Here is a 15,513-nt window from a genome sequence, read left to right as displayed (position 1 = left end):
GAGAGAGAGAGAGAGAGAGAGAGAGAGAGACTAATTTCATGGCTAGACTTTATGTGTGTTTTGATATAGGTATGAATCTTTGGCTAAGGGACAAATTTCATTCTTCTAAGTACATGCATGAGATTAAGTTTCGGGGCGATTAAAATGTTAGAAATCGATAGACCATAAACTATTAATAAAAACAATACGAGGAACAAATAAATGATAAGTTATGATGGCTAAAACATCTTGATAAACTAAATATAAATATTGAGGTTGTGGAAATATGAATTCTACGCCAATTTCTGAGTTTGTGTTGGCTTATTGTAGAGAGAAAATTTTTATATTTCTGGTCTTCGTAGTTAGCATAGTTCAGAGACAATATCTTCTCAAATAATATATTAATAGAAATTTTGAATAGTTTGGCAAAGGGTTTAGAATGAGTAAAGAAGTGAGAAAAGATAAGAGTTTTTTTTATAATGAAGTAGAAAAAATATATGAATGACAATGTGTAGAGATAATAGAAGAAAGAGGAAGATCACCTAGCATTTTTACATAGAAAAGGGAATAGAATGAAAAAAGAATGACTCAAATGACTCTTAAGTATGTGCAGATTGTGTTAGGAAAATCTAACTCGCATTTAGGTGAAATCTTCAATCTAAATCGTCACTTTGCAAGTTCGGTAAAATTTTCTACATTTGGAAATAGCTATTAGAGACAAATTTATAGAGAATTCAGTAAGCTTTAAAACGAACTTTTTAGACTGGTTAGCTACAACGCAATCTTCTACTATGAACTTTAACACATTTGTCTACCTAATTGAATTTAAATTTAATTTTGTATTATACTCAATGAATAAAGCTAATATTTTCATATTTTCAAATTTTAAATTAAATGTTAGTTTTCAAGTGCATTATATTCTAATTTTTTATTATGAAGTTAAAATTCAAAATTATTATAAATTTAATTAATTAATTATTGAATAATAAACATGATTAAAAAAAAACTGAGAAGTTAAACAGGAAAAGGGCCTCGATAAAAAATGATTGAGTGAAACAAAATTCTGATAGAAGGGAAAAAAAATATAGCAAAGATTGAATTGAGAATGACCAAGAGATAGAGGAAGAGGTAACAGGAAGCTTTGTGGATGGTAAGTGTTTAAGTTTAATGGCTTGCTTCCAGGAAGAGGAAATCAGATTGCAGAAGTGTTGCAGGGGAAGAAGAGACGACAGAATCCCATAAGAAAATTATAGAAATAAGGATTGCTCAAAGTGGTAACATTCCACTGGAATATTGCAAGATTAACTATTCTGCATGTTATATGGCAAAACTAGTGCAGGAATGTTATCAAATCTACAATACCTAAAGTAACACACAAAATGTGTCAAATTAAAAAATAACGTTTTAAAACATTAGGAATGTTGCATATGTTAATTATGTTTAAGCATCCTGGAAGTGCAATTGTGAAAGATTATGTAAATTCTAAAAGGGCGATAAAAGTCTCACATAACACCAGGGTTAATATTAAGAAACTTTATTCAGATAACAATTTGAACTTTTGAAGCATTACAAAACCAGCTGCCTGCAATGTCTTCGTCAGAAAACAGAACAGAAAATTCAATCAAGGAAATAAGAGGAATTCCCAGTTTTCCACCAAAAGAACCCGTGACAATTTCATTTCCCTGCATTTAAAAGAGAAGAAAAAATATATGAACGAATGCAGAAGATGTGATCATAAGAAATATGTATAGAGATTCCTACTCAAAGTAGGAGCTTTCTTCTGTGAGGAGAGTATATTTGCATCCCTGGTGGTCCAAGATTTTAATAAATCTTATCCATTAAAAATCTAAATCAATGGGTGAAATTAAAGCATTTTATTATATAAAAGTAATTTCTATTGTATTATTCTTCTCTTTCACTACCCGTTGACTTTCCTCTTCCCCTTTTTCACGTCTATAGGGGCAACTCATCTTCTTACCTTGTCCCTCGCTTCCCCTCCCTCCACCACCTTCTCTTCCTCCTCCCACCTTTTTCTTCTTCTACATGTGCACTACCACCTATGACGATCTTCCCTTAAAGAGAAAGAACTAAAAGAAGAAAAAAGTAAAAAAAAAAATCCTAAAGAAACCCACATTCTAAGACAATACCATATAACAACTAGCTACACACAATCATAAATTACAAATAGAGTAAAGTACTATTTTGGTCCCCCAACATTTGAGACAAATCCTAATTTAGCCGCCTAACGTTTCAAACGTTTTATTTTAGTCCCAAAAAGTTTTAAACCGGTTCAATGTTGTCCCACCATTAAATTTGACACAAACAGTTTGCATATTGAAGAGCCAATAATGTTCGATTTTAGTTCGTAAGTAAAATCGACCCATCAACGATCACTAATATAAACGCTTTTCATTTGATTCTAGAGCGCTGATGATCGATTGCTAGTATTTAGAATTTTGTACTAGGAGAACAAGAAGTGGAAGGGTTATAAGAAAGTTTTGGTTATGTTTCTCTAATACACAGAAATAAGTAGGTATGACTTAACCAAAAACGTTGTTAACATGCACATTACCCATTTCATTAAATACTCGTGTCAAATTGAATGGTAAGACAACAGTGAACCCATTTGAAACCTCTTGGGATAGAAATAGAATGTTTAAAACGTTATGGACCAAGTTAGGATTTGCCCCAAATGTTGGAGACCAAAATAGTACTTTTTGCTTACAAATAAATTTTTTTTATGACTCCTCCCTCAATCCCAGTAACATTTGTTTTGCATTGCTCCTATTGAAGCTTAGTTGGTAACATACAAGACCCATTTTGGTTCAAAGTTGGTCTGCATCATTGTATATAACTAGCAGCCATGGATATTCAGTCAACAACATGGATTTTTTTTTTATAGCGGCTTCTTCAAGTATCTGCCTAAGAAGTCCAAGGTTACTAATGTTGCAAGGAACATAAAGTGGAATGGGATAAAATGGAAGAAATGGAAAAAGAAAGATTTTATATTTATGTAAAGAGCACCATGATCCTGATTTTAAGTTCCCCCATCTAAGTCAGAACCCTCAAAATAAACCCATCTCCCCAAACTTTTAGGAGAAGAAACCAACTAGGAGAAAAGGATAAGCTGGTAGCTAAAATGGCATTACAGGAGAGGTAGCTTCACGTTTTCAGCAATATAACAAATAGCATAGCATGTCTATACAAAGAATTAATGTTTTACAGAAAGTTTGATGGTCCATGCATGTTAGTAAACTGCCATTTTGCTAAGAGCAGCATCTTAGGGCTCATCCAATCACTTATTAAACAGAAATCATAAATGAAGTACTGTTAGATACGCAACTCTTTATGTGCATCTACCGAATAACTTAAACTTTTAGGATAAATAGTCTCATAACATTAATTCTAATTCTACCTAAAAATGGTTTATCCCAAATTCTAAGCAGCACAAACGTAGAACGTTGATTAAATCACGGCAGTGTGGAAGTGATGAGAATTCATGATGGGATACCTGAGAATTGTTGGAGGGCATCATCGTAGGGGTCGCGGCGGCCTTCGACCTGGCTGATCTGGGCATCCCAAGCAAGCTGAGAGTTGTGGCGCTCGAAGGTCCAAAAGCCATAGGGCCTCATTGGGAGACTCCACATCTCCTTGGTCTTGGCGCACCTGTCCTTCACAGCATAGACATGCTCCCTGAACTTCTTATCCCTTTCCTCTGGATCCTCCATCATCTTTAGTACCAGGTGCCTCGCGAATTCCATTATGAATCCCATCTCTATTATCTTCGATACTCTTTATTTACAACACCACCACCACCACCAACAACAAAACAATCAACAATAAATCTCCTCACTTATAATAAACCCCAACCTACTATGCAAATATAGAATAATCAATTCAATTTAAAGTCAAACCAAATATAATTGACAAAGTAACTAGAAATTTCAGATGAGAAAGGTGTTTGCAAAATGGGTGCATTACATCTCTAACCAGCATCAAAACAAAGACTCGAAAGCAAAACAAGTTTCTGACAATCTTCTATCAACATATCTAGAATTGATTAAATGAAATAAGAGACATTGTCACAATCATTTGCAAAACAAACTTAGAGAAACGTTTGGTCGAAGTCAATAATATTATTATAGCTTCAAATGGGGGAAGACGAAGCCTACTCAAAGGAGCAATAAACAGGACCAGCCAAGAACCTCACTGTAATCAGAACAAGAAACTAGATCCATCGATGGTGATTGACCTGGCTCTCAAATTGTTTGTTTGAATGTTAGTGTTAGTTTTTTGTTTTTTAGTTGAGCAAGATAGATATTTTTCTTTTTCTTTTTTGTTTAGTTCTAGCCTTCTTGATAAAATTTGGCATTGGGTCACGGTGCACACTGCACTCTATGAGCAGGGATGTCAACCGAGCGGGAAGGGGGGCACGGGAGAGACCCCCCTGCTCCCCATCCCCATCCCCATCCCCGAACCCCAAAAACCTCCCCATCCCCGCCCTGATCCCCGTCGGGGGAAGATGGAGCCCCATTCCCCATCTTTCCATATTTTTATGAAAATTCCTAACTTAAATAACTAGAAGTAAACAAGGTGCAACAGAAACCCGCAAATCCCACTTTACCATAGAATCACTCAAGTAAATCACAAGCTTTCTTTCAAATTCCCTAAAATTCATTGCCCAAACGACAAAACTCAAATGCAAACAAAAGAAAGTAAAATCCAAACAAATGATAAAAAAATTAAAAATCCAGCTTGCAATTCAAGTGGTTGCATTTAGAAGGTTCCAAAAACAAAAACTCCTGGATTCGTTAACAACCAGTCAACAATTACGACAAGGTCGTTCCAAATGAATTGGAATTGGCAAACAAATAACGGCGACAACACCAATAACCCTCTAAAATTGGGGAACGACACGCATTGGAATAAGCAATTAAGCAACGAGAAACGCCACGAAATGGATAAAAGACCGACAAAAAGAGCACAAATTGAATCCAAACTTGAGTGCCAGAACCCAGTGAAAGTGAATACTAACTATAATAAGAACTGAAGAAGCTTCTTGAAAAACATTGAACAGTGAAAGAAAAGCATTTACAGGGAAGAAAATCGAACAGGAACAGAGAAAATTAAGAGTCGGAAACGTACCTCGAGAACAGGAACAGGAACTTTACGCTGCTGTGTTTATTTATTATTTACGAGTGGAGTGACAATTAGGTCTAAAATATTTCGTGTTCGAACAATTTAGATTTTGACAGAAAAAAATAATAACTAATAAATAGATTTTTTAGAATGTAACACGTTGGATATATTACACCCTTCTATCACTCCATGTAATAAAATGGAACAAAATTGTTTTGCTGTCATGTTACGTGAATTGACGTCTGTTACTACTACATCTGTAGTGGGATGACGTTATTTTGTAGATTTTTTTTTTTATATTTGTTTCATTTTGTCTTTAACTTCCAATTATCTACTGTGATTAACTATTAATCCTAAGAAAAAGTTGAAGTCAAAGAGTTTTGGCTCTGTAGTTACAAAAGTGATGATTCTTCTTCAACGTATCAACAAGAAAGAAAGTCAAAGAAACTGGTATTAGCAGAGACATCCTCAAGTCAGATAAAAAATGGTGATACTTTTGTTAATTAATGTAACTCTTTGTTAGTTACTTTTATGGTGGTCCCGTTGTTTTGAACAAATTGTTTAATCTTCTGCAAAATATAGTAATCCCATATTTTTCAACTTGTTTGCATGACACATTTTGTCACATTTAGAATTATTTATGTATTTGTTCCGTTTATTTATATATAATTGCTGAAACTAATGATTAGCAGAAAGACTAGTATCACTTTATGTCATAATAAAAAAAAGGACATACATGTTCTTGGTTCTTTAGGTAACTATTGTCCCAATTTATTCAAATGATAATTGTGTTTCTATTTAACAGATGGAGAAATTTGCTATTCTTGTGTTCAACCATAGGAAAAAATTTGTGAGGAACAAACGGGGAGAGTTGAGTTACCGGGATGGGTTAGTTGAGAGGTTTCCAGAGATGGATCTAGACCTTATGAACTTCTTTGATTTGAAGGAATTGTTCAAGAGCCTGGGATACGATGATTACAAAGCAATGATGTTGTTTGATCCGAATGTTACTAATTTTGAAGCCACTTTGCATCCTATTTTTGGAGATTCAGAGATCAATGCTTTAAGGGAGCACAAAATGCAAAACAAGAAATATGAGAAGTTATATATATATTTTGAGTATCATATTCTTAGTGGTGAAGATGCTATAGGATGTGATGAAGCTGGTGATCCTCCTATTTCTGATGATGACAGTGATGATGATGGTTACGAGAGCATTGAAGATGAGCTGTATAAGCCCCACTGCCTGATATTGACGAATCAGACACTGATATCGAAGAGCATGCAAGAGTAATAAAAAAGAAGAAGGCTGCGGATAGTAACCGTTCTCCAAATGGAAAGAAAGTTACTACTCCAAAAGAAAAGAAAATTACTAATGAAGAGACTCCTATACTTAGCAATTCCCCTAAATCTCGAAAGAAGAAGGAATATAAGAAAGTGAGGAGGAGTTCAAGACTGCAACAACGGATTACAAAGCACATGGAAAACTCTAAGTTAAGTCAGACCCCAATTGAAATTGGAGATAATGGAGATGAAGAACATCATGGACATGCAGGAAATGATGAAGAGGCTGGGGATGACCCTTTTGTTGGATCCTTTTTGGAGGAAACACGTGCTCACAAGGAGTCAGATGATGAGAAAGTGTTTGACTATGAATCAGAAGACTTGCACACTCCTATTGGAAGCGACGCAGAGAATGATGTTTGCAGGACTGGTTTTGATGACTTATCGGAGGGTGCTGAATGTGGAGAAGTGAAGCTAGAAATTGGTATGAAGTTTGACACTTTGGACCAGTTCAAGAGGACGCTAAAGGACTGGACAGTAGCTCATGGTAGAGAATTACAGTGGCTAAAGAATGACAAGCTAAGGTCAAGAGGCAAGTATGCTGAAAAAAATTTTCATTTCTTAATTTTTTGCTCATGGAATTCATGTAAAGATTGTTTTCAAATCAAGACTTTTTCTTTCCTGCGCATACATGCAATCGGGACTTTGGAAGCAATCAGGCAGACGTGAGAGGGTTTACTGAGAAACTTGAGAAGCGATTACGAACACAGTCAAAGCTCACACAAAAGGAAGCATTAAAACACATAAAGTAGAATTATAACATGCAAATACACTACAAAAGCATGCAAAGGGCACTTAAGAATGCAAAAGAGTTAGTAATTGGTAAGAAAAGTGAACAGTATGGCAAATTAAGAAATTACCTGGCTGAGATATTGAAAAGGAGTAAATTACCAATTCCGTCCTCAAATTATCAAGACACTGACAAAAATAACCTCCACTTTCATTAATGACAAAAATACACCTAAAATATTGAAAAATGCTACAAAAATATCCGACTGTAAATAAAAATCTATTCCGTTAATAGAGTTAGCTGAGCTGTCAAACGGATTCCATTACACCCCTTCCTCTGCTTTTCATTTATTCTCCCTCACTCCCTCCCTCCCCAAACCTCCCAGAAAGACCTTACACTTCACCCTCTTCACTCTCACTCTGAATCTATGGCTGCTGCCTTCCGATCTTCTCTGTCTCACGCTCTCACACCCCACTCCCCGCTCGTTTTTTTCTTCTCCCTTCTTCTCACTTTCACTTCTCCAACACACAGAACAATTTCTCATCAACTCACGCCGTTGTCTCTTTGTCTTCAACGGCAGAACCTCGTTGTTGCCACTGTTGCTTACTCGCTGCCCTTCCGTTGTCGTCAGAAGAGGATCTCACAGTTCCTTGCCCTCTTCACTCTCTCAGAAGATCTCTCAATCTTTCTTCTCAGATTCGCCATCGCCGTCACTGCTTGCTTGCCGCCCCTCCATTGCTGTCAGAAACCTGTCTTGCAGCGCCTTACTCTCCTCTCTCTAGGGCAGTGAGGAGCTCTCTCTTCAGCTTTTCTCTTTGTCATTCTTTCTCTTTGGATTCTATTTTTATTAGATTATTAAAAAAAATATAATGAAAAATTGTAGAATTGGCTGATTATTACTGTGGCTGAGATGAAGAAAGTGAGGCGTAAGGTCTATTCTGGGAGGTTTGGAAGAGGGAGGGAGTCACTGAGATGTTGCTTATTATTGTTGTAATTGCTTTAGGGAGTGAGGGAGGACGGGAGGAGAGGACAATATCACCGCAGGTGCCGTCGTTGAGGAGAGAGAGAAGCAGAACAACAAGGAGAGAGAAAGAGAGAGGCGGCGAGAGAGAAGAATCGAAGAAGGAGAAGTGGATAAGCAAGATGACAGAGCAAGACCATTGTCGTACTTGAGGGAGAGAAACCGTGGAAGAAGAGGCATCATCGTATTTCAGGAGAGAAATAATGAGGAAGATGTTGTTGCAGGAGCTTCAGCTAGGAAGATGATGTTGTTGTCATTGTTGCAATTTCGGAGTGACTGAGATATGTTGTTGTTGTTATTGCAACTCGCAACAGCTTCTGGGAGGTTTGAGGGAGGAAAAGAGTCACAGCAGATGATGTTTATTTTTGTTGTAGGTGCATTGGGGAGGGAGGGAGTGAGGGAGAATGAAGAAAAAGTAGAAGAAGAGGTGTAACGGAATCCATTTGACAGCTCAGTCAATTCTGTTAACGAAATATATTTTTATTTACAGTCGGATATTTTTGTAGCGTTTTTCAATATTTTAAGTGTATTTTTGTCGTTAATAAAAGTGGAGGTTATTTTTGTCAGCGTGCTGGTAATTCGAGGGCGGAATTGGTAATTTACTCTATTGAAAAGTAATTCTGGCAGCACAGCCTTGTTAGGAGTTGAGTCAATTCCACAATCTCCTCCACTTTTTGACAGACTTTATATTTGTCTAGATGCATGTAAGCAATGTTTTAAGGCAGGATGTCACCCATTGATTGGGCTGGACGGGTGTTTTCTAAACAGCTATTATGGGGACAATTATTATCTGCTGTGGCTCAAGATTTAAATAACCATTTCTATGTGGTGGCTTATGCTGTGGTTGCATCAGAGACCAAGAAAACTATGAAAATGATTTCTGACTCTATTGCTAGAAAATTTGAGAGATGTTCAAACACACGGATGGAGCTTCATATCTAACCAACAAAAGATAAAATTTTTAAATGTCTTCTTCAGATGTTAGCATGATTTGACTGTGTATTAGGCTTGTGGTACTGAATTGTATGTGTTTGTTGTTAGGGTCTGGTTCCTGCACTTCGAGAAGTGATGCACATCTGGAAAAACTTCTTGAAGCAATACAAAAATAAGCAAACCAAAGGTGCTGTGTGGGAGTGTGCTAGATGCACAACTGCAGTTGAGTTCAAAGCAAGTATGGACAAGCTAAAGAGAATAAATGAAAAAGCATGGGCCTATTTGGCTAAGTTTGAGCCTGCTGTGTGGGTCAAATCATACTTTAGCCACTGGGCTAAGGTAGATAATTTGACCAATAACATGTGTAAGGTCTGGAACTCAAGGATTGTAGATTATAGGACAAAACTAATATTGACTATGTGTGAAAAACTCGGATGTTATATTATGAGAAGGATGAAAAATCACAAGAGACTTTTGGGTGGGTACAAGGAAAAGATTGCACCAGTTCAACAAAAGAAGATAAAGATGCTAAAGAAGGCTAGTGATAAGTGGCAGCCATAATGGATTGGTGATGATGATAAAAAAAAGGTGTTTATTCTACTAATTCATTTATGCAGGTATTGCAGGCAGAGGTACTTCCCGCGAATATCACAAGCTATAGCTTTACTAGTACTATTTGGAGAGGATTCGTCCCACCAAGGGTTGAGTTGTTTACTTAGTTTGTACTGGTTGGTATGGTGAATACAAGAGAAAGACTGTGTAGATTATGTGTTATTGGCCAGAATGATAACATGGGTGTTTTATGTCATAAATCTGTTGAAACTGTTTTCACTTGTTCATTGGTTGTGAGCTCACTTGACAGATGTGGTGTGCTTGGTTGTTTGCTCTTGGAAGGATATGGACTATTCCAGGTACGCTCAAGCAATACTATGAAAGTTGGACGGATATATCAGCGAGAAATATGGAACGGAAGCGGTGGTTGGTTGGTTTTTTTTGTGGTCATCTGGACAATTTGGCTAGAAAGAAATGATAGAATCTTCAAAAATAAGGTTCAAGTGTGGTGGATATTATTAACAGATCCTTTACAAGTTACGATGAGTGGATTGGTGGTGAACCCTGTGGTTGTTGATGGCAATGCTGAAGATGGCTAGGGATTGTTATTTTTAGCGTTATGAGTTTTTGTTTCTTTTCTTTTGCTCCGCCTTGTTGTGTTGAGCTTTTTTATTTCAAAAAAAAAAATATGAGGTTCAGTGTGATGAGAGGAAGGTGTCAGTAAATCTAGGCTAGAGCACATGCACATGTGTGGCAACTCATAGATCATATCAAAACTTCCTAACCATAGAACTTTTTGGATTAGATGTAGACATAATTTGTTTGCTAAATTTTCTGATTTGGTTTGTTGTTGTTAACTTGTATGTGTCAGGAATGCCATGTGTGCATGTTATATCTGCTATAACCTAGAGAAATAAGCGACCTAAAGACTATTGTCACCCATGGCTGCAAATGACCTCATTCAATGTTAAATACCAAGATTGTATTCAACTAGTTCCAAGTGAGCAATATTGGGAGAGGACAGAAGGATCAAGACCTATTCCACCCAAGTTTAAGAGACCCATTGGACGTCTAAAGCTACATGCAAGAAGAAAAGATCATGTTGAACCACTGCTAAATGCAAATAAAGTTAGGAGAAGCTTCACGATGACTTGCACCAAGTGTGGCAAATTCGGCCATTACTCCAAAACATGCAAAGGAGCTCCAGTAACTAAGAAAGGAAGAAAATGAACCAGATCCTCGTCAAAGAATAATACATAAGAGGTATCGCTGTCTCACAATGCTCTCCAGCCAAAAAATCAAGAAACCAGTGCTGACCCCAACCCACAGCCACAAGTAAGCAAAGTTAATTGTATATTCACACTATTCTTAAGGATTTAGTTGTCTGTCTGCATTTTTACTAGGGATTTAAATGTCCTATCACTAACTTGTAACGGGTTTAGTGGTCCTACTATTGAAATGGTTAATCGATTATTTACATGCGTAGTCTGGTATAATAGCAATTGTTTCATTCATATCTATTTAGCCAAATCCAGTCCAAGAAGAAAATCCTAACCCCACTGTCACTACTCAAAATGTGGAACCAACTGGGTCTGTGACTAATGGAGCTACCACTAATACAAATGCTGCAAATAATTCTGATGATTCTATTCAACATAGAACTGTAACAACTGAATCTGACACTAATGTAGCTGATGCAACTGTAAGTTCTTTGTGGACGATATTGTGCCTACTGTATTTGTTTGTTTAATATCAAATGGATGTGGATCATAATGAATTTTTTTTGTGAATATTGGAAGATGTTGTAAAAGAGAGAAAAAGGAGGACAAAAGGTCCACAGGGTTCAGACCTCCTGGTCAAGCCAAAGCTCAATTCAGGCCTCTTGGACAATCCCAAGCCCAATATAGGCCTCCTGCTCCAATCCAGAACTAAATCAAGTTTCCATCCCAATTTCAAAGCCATAGTAAGCCCCCTTCAACAACAACTGTCCAAGGAAAAAATCCAACTCAAGTCCAGTCAAAATCCTCTGCTGCTAGGCCACTGAATCCAGCCTTATTTAGAAAAAGCAATCAATTATAAGGTCTGAACAACCTCCACCACAATAACCAACAAGCTCAACTGATGGTATTTTTGCAAAAATTATGGTTGCAACAAGTTCGGGAACAGCTTCAAGAATGATTTTCTTCATTCCCACCCCTAGATTTAATCCTTAGTTGAAGTCTTCAATGGATGAAACTGTAGTATTTTGGATATAATGGATTAGTAATTTGGATATGATCGATTAGTATTTTGGATATAATTTCTTTGGACTTAAATCCTGTTTTGAATTAGGCACAATATATTGTGCAGTTATGATAATGTTGCTATGTAGGTTTTCTTTTGATTTAGTAACACAGACAAGTGTTCAGTCTCTTTTTGGATGAACCCCTGTAATTGAAAATAATCTTTTGGAAGCTTAGATAATATAACAATGTTTTTTATGCCTATTATAGTTATTTGATTTCTTTCATTTCATCAATGTGAACATCAAATTCATTAACACCAACATCCATTATAGATCATACAATGATTCAAAAATAGTTATTCAATATCACATTCATAATAATACATTTACAAATACTACTACATTCATGCTTCAACTATCTAATTTGATTCACCCAGAATCCTTGCTCCATACATTTGCAATTAAAAAACTAGCCATAAAATACACAACATTCCTAAATCTACTACCAGTAATTTTGTTTGGAGTTTTCTTATTTCTACAGTCCATTTCCAATCTCAGAATTCTCTCCTCCAAATCAATTAATCTATCCTCCACTCCTTGCTTAGAACTTTGAACCTCCACATCTCCAGCAACATCATCCAACCATCTAAAGAACTTGCAGTATGATAAATTGTCCTGTAAATGGAACAAAAAAATATACCATGAATGATAGCTATGAATTTCAATTCAATGGAACACTCAAAACTCAAATAATAAAAACAATTCGAATTAACACTTACCCTATAGTTTGGGCATCCTAAGAACAACCTATCCGGATTCTCTACTGTTCCAGACTCGTATATTGTTGCATATAGCTGACAGTTACACTTGGGCGCGATTTTATTGCTGAAAGCCTGAAACCTCTTCCATGTGTTGAGTCACCCCTACAATTCCTACCCATTCCTTCATTCCTTTTCTTTTGGCACCTCGTATTTTTGGAGCTTTTGGTGCTATTCATTTTGCGTTGTGTTAGGGTTTTGTTTTAGAGTGAATAATTGGAGATTCTGAAAAATTAGGGTTTTGGGCATTTTAAATTCAAACAACATAGAAGGACCAATTTGTCCTCCTTATTTAGAGTAATTCCAATGTGGCATTTAACGGATACCTCAAGATATTAACAGTCCACGTCAGAGGCGCCGTTAGATTTACTAACAGAAGGATGTAACGCGTCCATGTTTCATTTTCTAGGGGATCTATTTGTCACTTTTTTTTCCTTTAGGGTCTAAATTGTCCGAATACGAAATCCTCAGGGACCTAATTGTCACTTTACTCATTATGTATTTATTTCTACATAGATTTCAAAAAAGAAAAATATTTTTTCTTATTTTGTATTCGCGAGATTTGTTTACAATCGTTTTTGAAGGGAATAGAAAAATTTGTAATGATACAATTAAATAATACTAAAAAACTAATTCTTTTAGTGAATATTAATCAATTATTTTTAGAAAAAACAATAAATAGGTCGTCGACTAATTGAGAAAATACAAAAACATTACTTATCTTTTAAAAAGTGAGACATCTAAGTCTTTATCACCTATTTGTCTTTATATATTTTTGGACAAAAAAATTTAATTGTCTTGCATTTTTTAAAAAGTGAAAGACGTTTTTGCAATATTTCAATTAGTCATGAACTTATATATCTTTAAATTAAAAAGTCAATAAACTATTTGTCTTCTTATTTCTTAAGATTAGTTTATAAATTTTCAATTTAAAATCCTCTAAAATAAGAATTTTAAATTTTTATTAAAAATAATTATTCAAATCAGTTCTTGAAATTGTTAAAATTAAACATTTTATTCTTTTAAATTTCCAAATATATAAAATATATTAAAATATTTACTCCTGAGACAAACTTCTATGACATAACACAGTCTCCTCGTATTATCTCACGGAAGAGAGATAAGGAGAAGGAAAAAAGAGGAGGGTGAGAAAAAGGAAGAGAGAGAGAGAGAGAGAGAGAGAGAGGGGGGAAGGAGAGGGAGAGGGAGAGGGAGAGAGGGGAGAGGGAGATAGAGAGGACGGAGAAAGAGAGGGGGAGAAGGGAGAAAGAGAAAGGAGGGAGAGTAAGATAGAAAGAAGGGAGAGAGAGAGAGAGAGAGGGGGAGAGAGAGAAATGAAGAGAGAGAGGAGAAGGAGGAAAAAGTGAGTGAGGGGACAAATAGAGAAGGGAGAGAAGATATAAAAAATTATTTTTTATATGTTAAAATTTGTTTTAGTCTATAAACCAATTCAAACAAATTTTTTCAATTAAAATTAATTTTATTTTTATGAATTGATTTAAATTGGTGTACTGTATTGTTAATTGATTTAAAACTATTTTTTATGTGACAAAACAGTTTGATTCAGTTTCTAAACCATTTAAAATAGTTTAGTGTAATTTCAATTTAGATTATGAAAAAACTAAGCCGCGAACACTCCTAATTATAACTGCGAAATGAGTGGATGACTGAATTCGAATCAACCTAGGCTGAGCCATAATTGAATTCGACACTAGCTGATCAATAAATAAGTTGACTTATTCCACACATTTTTTATTTTTGAATAAACCTAAATTATTAAGAAAAAAAACTTTTTTACTTAATGTTCGAGTCAAAAGATTTTATGATACATTTATATATTTTCATACTTAATTAACTAAAGTCTGCAAAATTTAGTTAAGAAATTAATATTACAACAATAAGACTATATTGAAAAAGAAGACAAAAGACTAATGACCAGTTCACTTGAACCCGCTTAAAATGGTCCGTTTATAAATGAGTTGTATTTTTATGAGTAAACGCCTTTTTCGGTCCTTAACCATTTGCTTGATGGACTTCCCACCCCCTAAGAAATCTAAAACCCCAAATCGGTCCCTATCTATTTTGATATATGTACGTTCTAGTCCCTATCTACTTTGAGTAAATGTCATTTTCGGTCCCTAACCAGGGACTGGAACGTTCATATATCAAAGTAGATAGGGACCGATTTGGGGTTTTAGATTTCTTAAGGAGTGAGAAGTCCATCGAGCAAATTATTAGGGACCGGAAAGGACATTTACTCTATTTTTATTGATTAGACTCATCCAATTTTATGAGCAAATCGAGTCGACTTATTTTGATAGCTCTGCTTTTAACTAGGAAAAGAATATGCAGACCAAAACATAAAATTTGAGAAAAATAATATTATACCAAAAAATATATCCTTATTCATTTTTCAGTTTACAAGTAGGCTAATTAAATCAGAATAACCCATTTAATACATGAAAAATTGCCAAATACAGATAAAGAAGGTAGAATATTACAATTTCATTGGTTATAAGATTTAAAGGTATCATCATATATCACTAGCTACTAGCCAGTGAGTTTCACTATGATATAAACATAGTAAGCAGTGCAATACAACACTTAACTAAATTATACCTTAACATAATCTTTTTTGGTCAAAAGCAAATTATCCTCCAATCAAGTTGGGTAAGATTACCTGGGGTGCAAAACTTTCTCCTTTTGAGTTTTTGCATAGTCCAAGATTTTTGGTTAAGGTCATAGCATAAACTTTCTCCTTAGAAAGAGATGT

The 15,513-nt window shown here is 35.4% G+C and overlaps 1 protein-coding gene across 3 annotated transcripts; it reads right to left on the bottom strand.

The window, feature by feature from the left end:
- Nucleotides 1–1,479: 1,479 nt before the first annotated feature.
- Nucleotides 1,480–5,284, bottom strand: LOC107627904 (uncharacterized). 3 transcript variants are annotated; one of them, XM_016330716.3, is made up of 3 exons: nucleotides 5,125–5,284; nucleotides 3,491–3,771; nucleotides 1,480–1,661 (listed from the first exon to the last, which is right to left on the bottom strand). In XM_016330716.3, the coding sequence occupies exons 2-3, from the start codon at nucleotides 3,750–3,752 to the stop codon at nucleotides 1,654–1,656; spliced, it is 270 nt and encodes an 89-aa protein (XP_016186202.1). In that variant the 5' UTR covers nucleotides 3,753–3,771; nucleotides 5,125–5,284; the 3' UTR covers nucleotides 1,480–1,653. The 3 variants fall into 3 exon arrangements, with proteins under 3 accessions (XP_016186202.1, XP_016186211.1, XP_016186207.1); XM_016330725.3 differs by having other exon boundaries at nucleotides 3,491–3,849; nucleotides 5,125–5,232; XM_016330721.3 differs by having other exon boundaries at nucleotides 5,075–5,127.
- Nucleotides 5,285–15,513: the final 10,229 nt, after the last annotated feature.

This window comes from Arachis ipaensis, chromosome B1 (assembly GCF_059453495.1).
Source record: "Arachis ipaensis isolate K30076 ecotype BB chromosome B1, ASM5945349v1, whole genome shotgun sequence".
In the NCBI taxonomy this organism is placed as follows: domain Eukaryota; kingdom Viridiplantae; phylum Streptophyta; class Magnoliopsida; order Fabales; family Fabaceae; genus Arachis; species Arachis ipaensis.
This window is presented reverse-complemented; position numbering and strand designations above follow the sequence as displayed.

Coding starts and splice junctions, on each gene's coding strand:
- LOC107627904 (XM_016330716.3), bottom strand. CDS start 3,752: ATGGGATTCATAATGGAATTCGCGAGGCACCTGGTACTAAAGATGATG.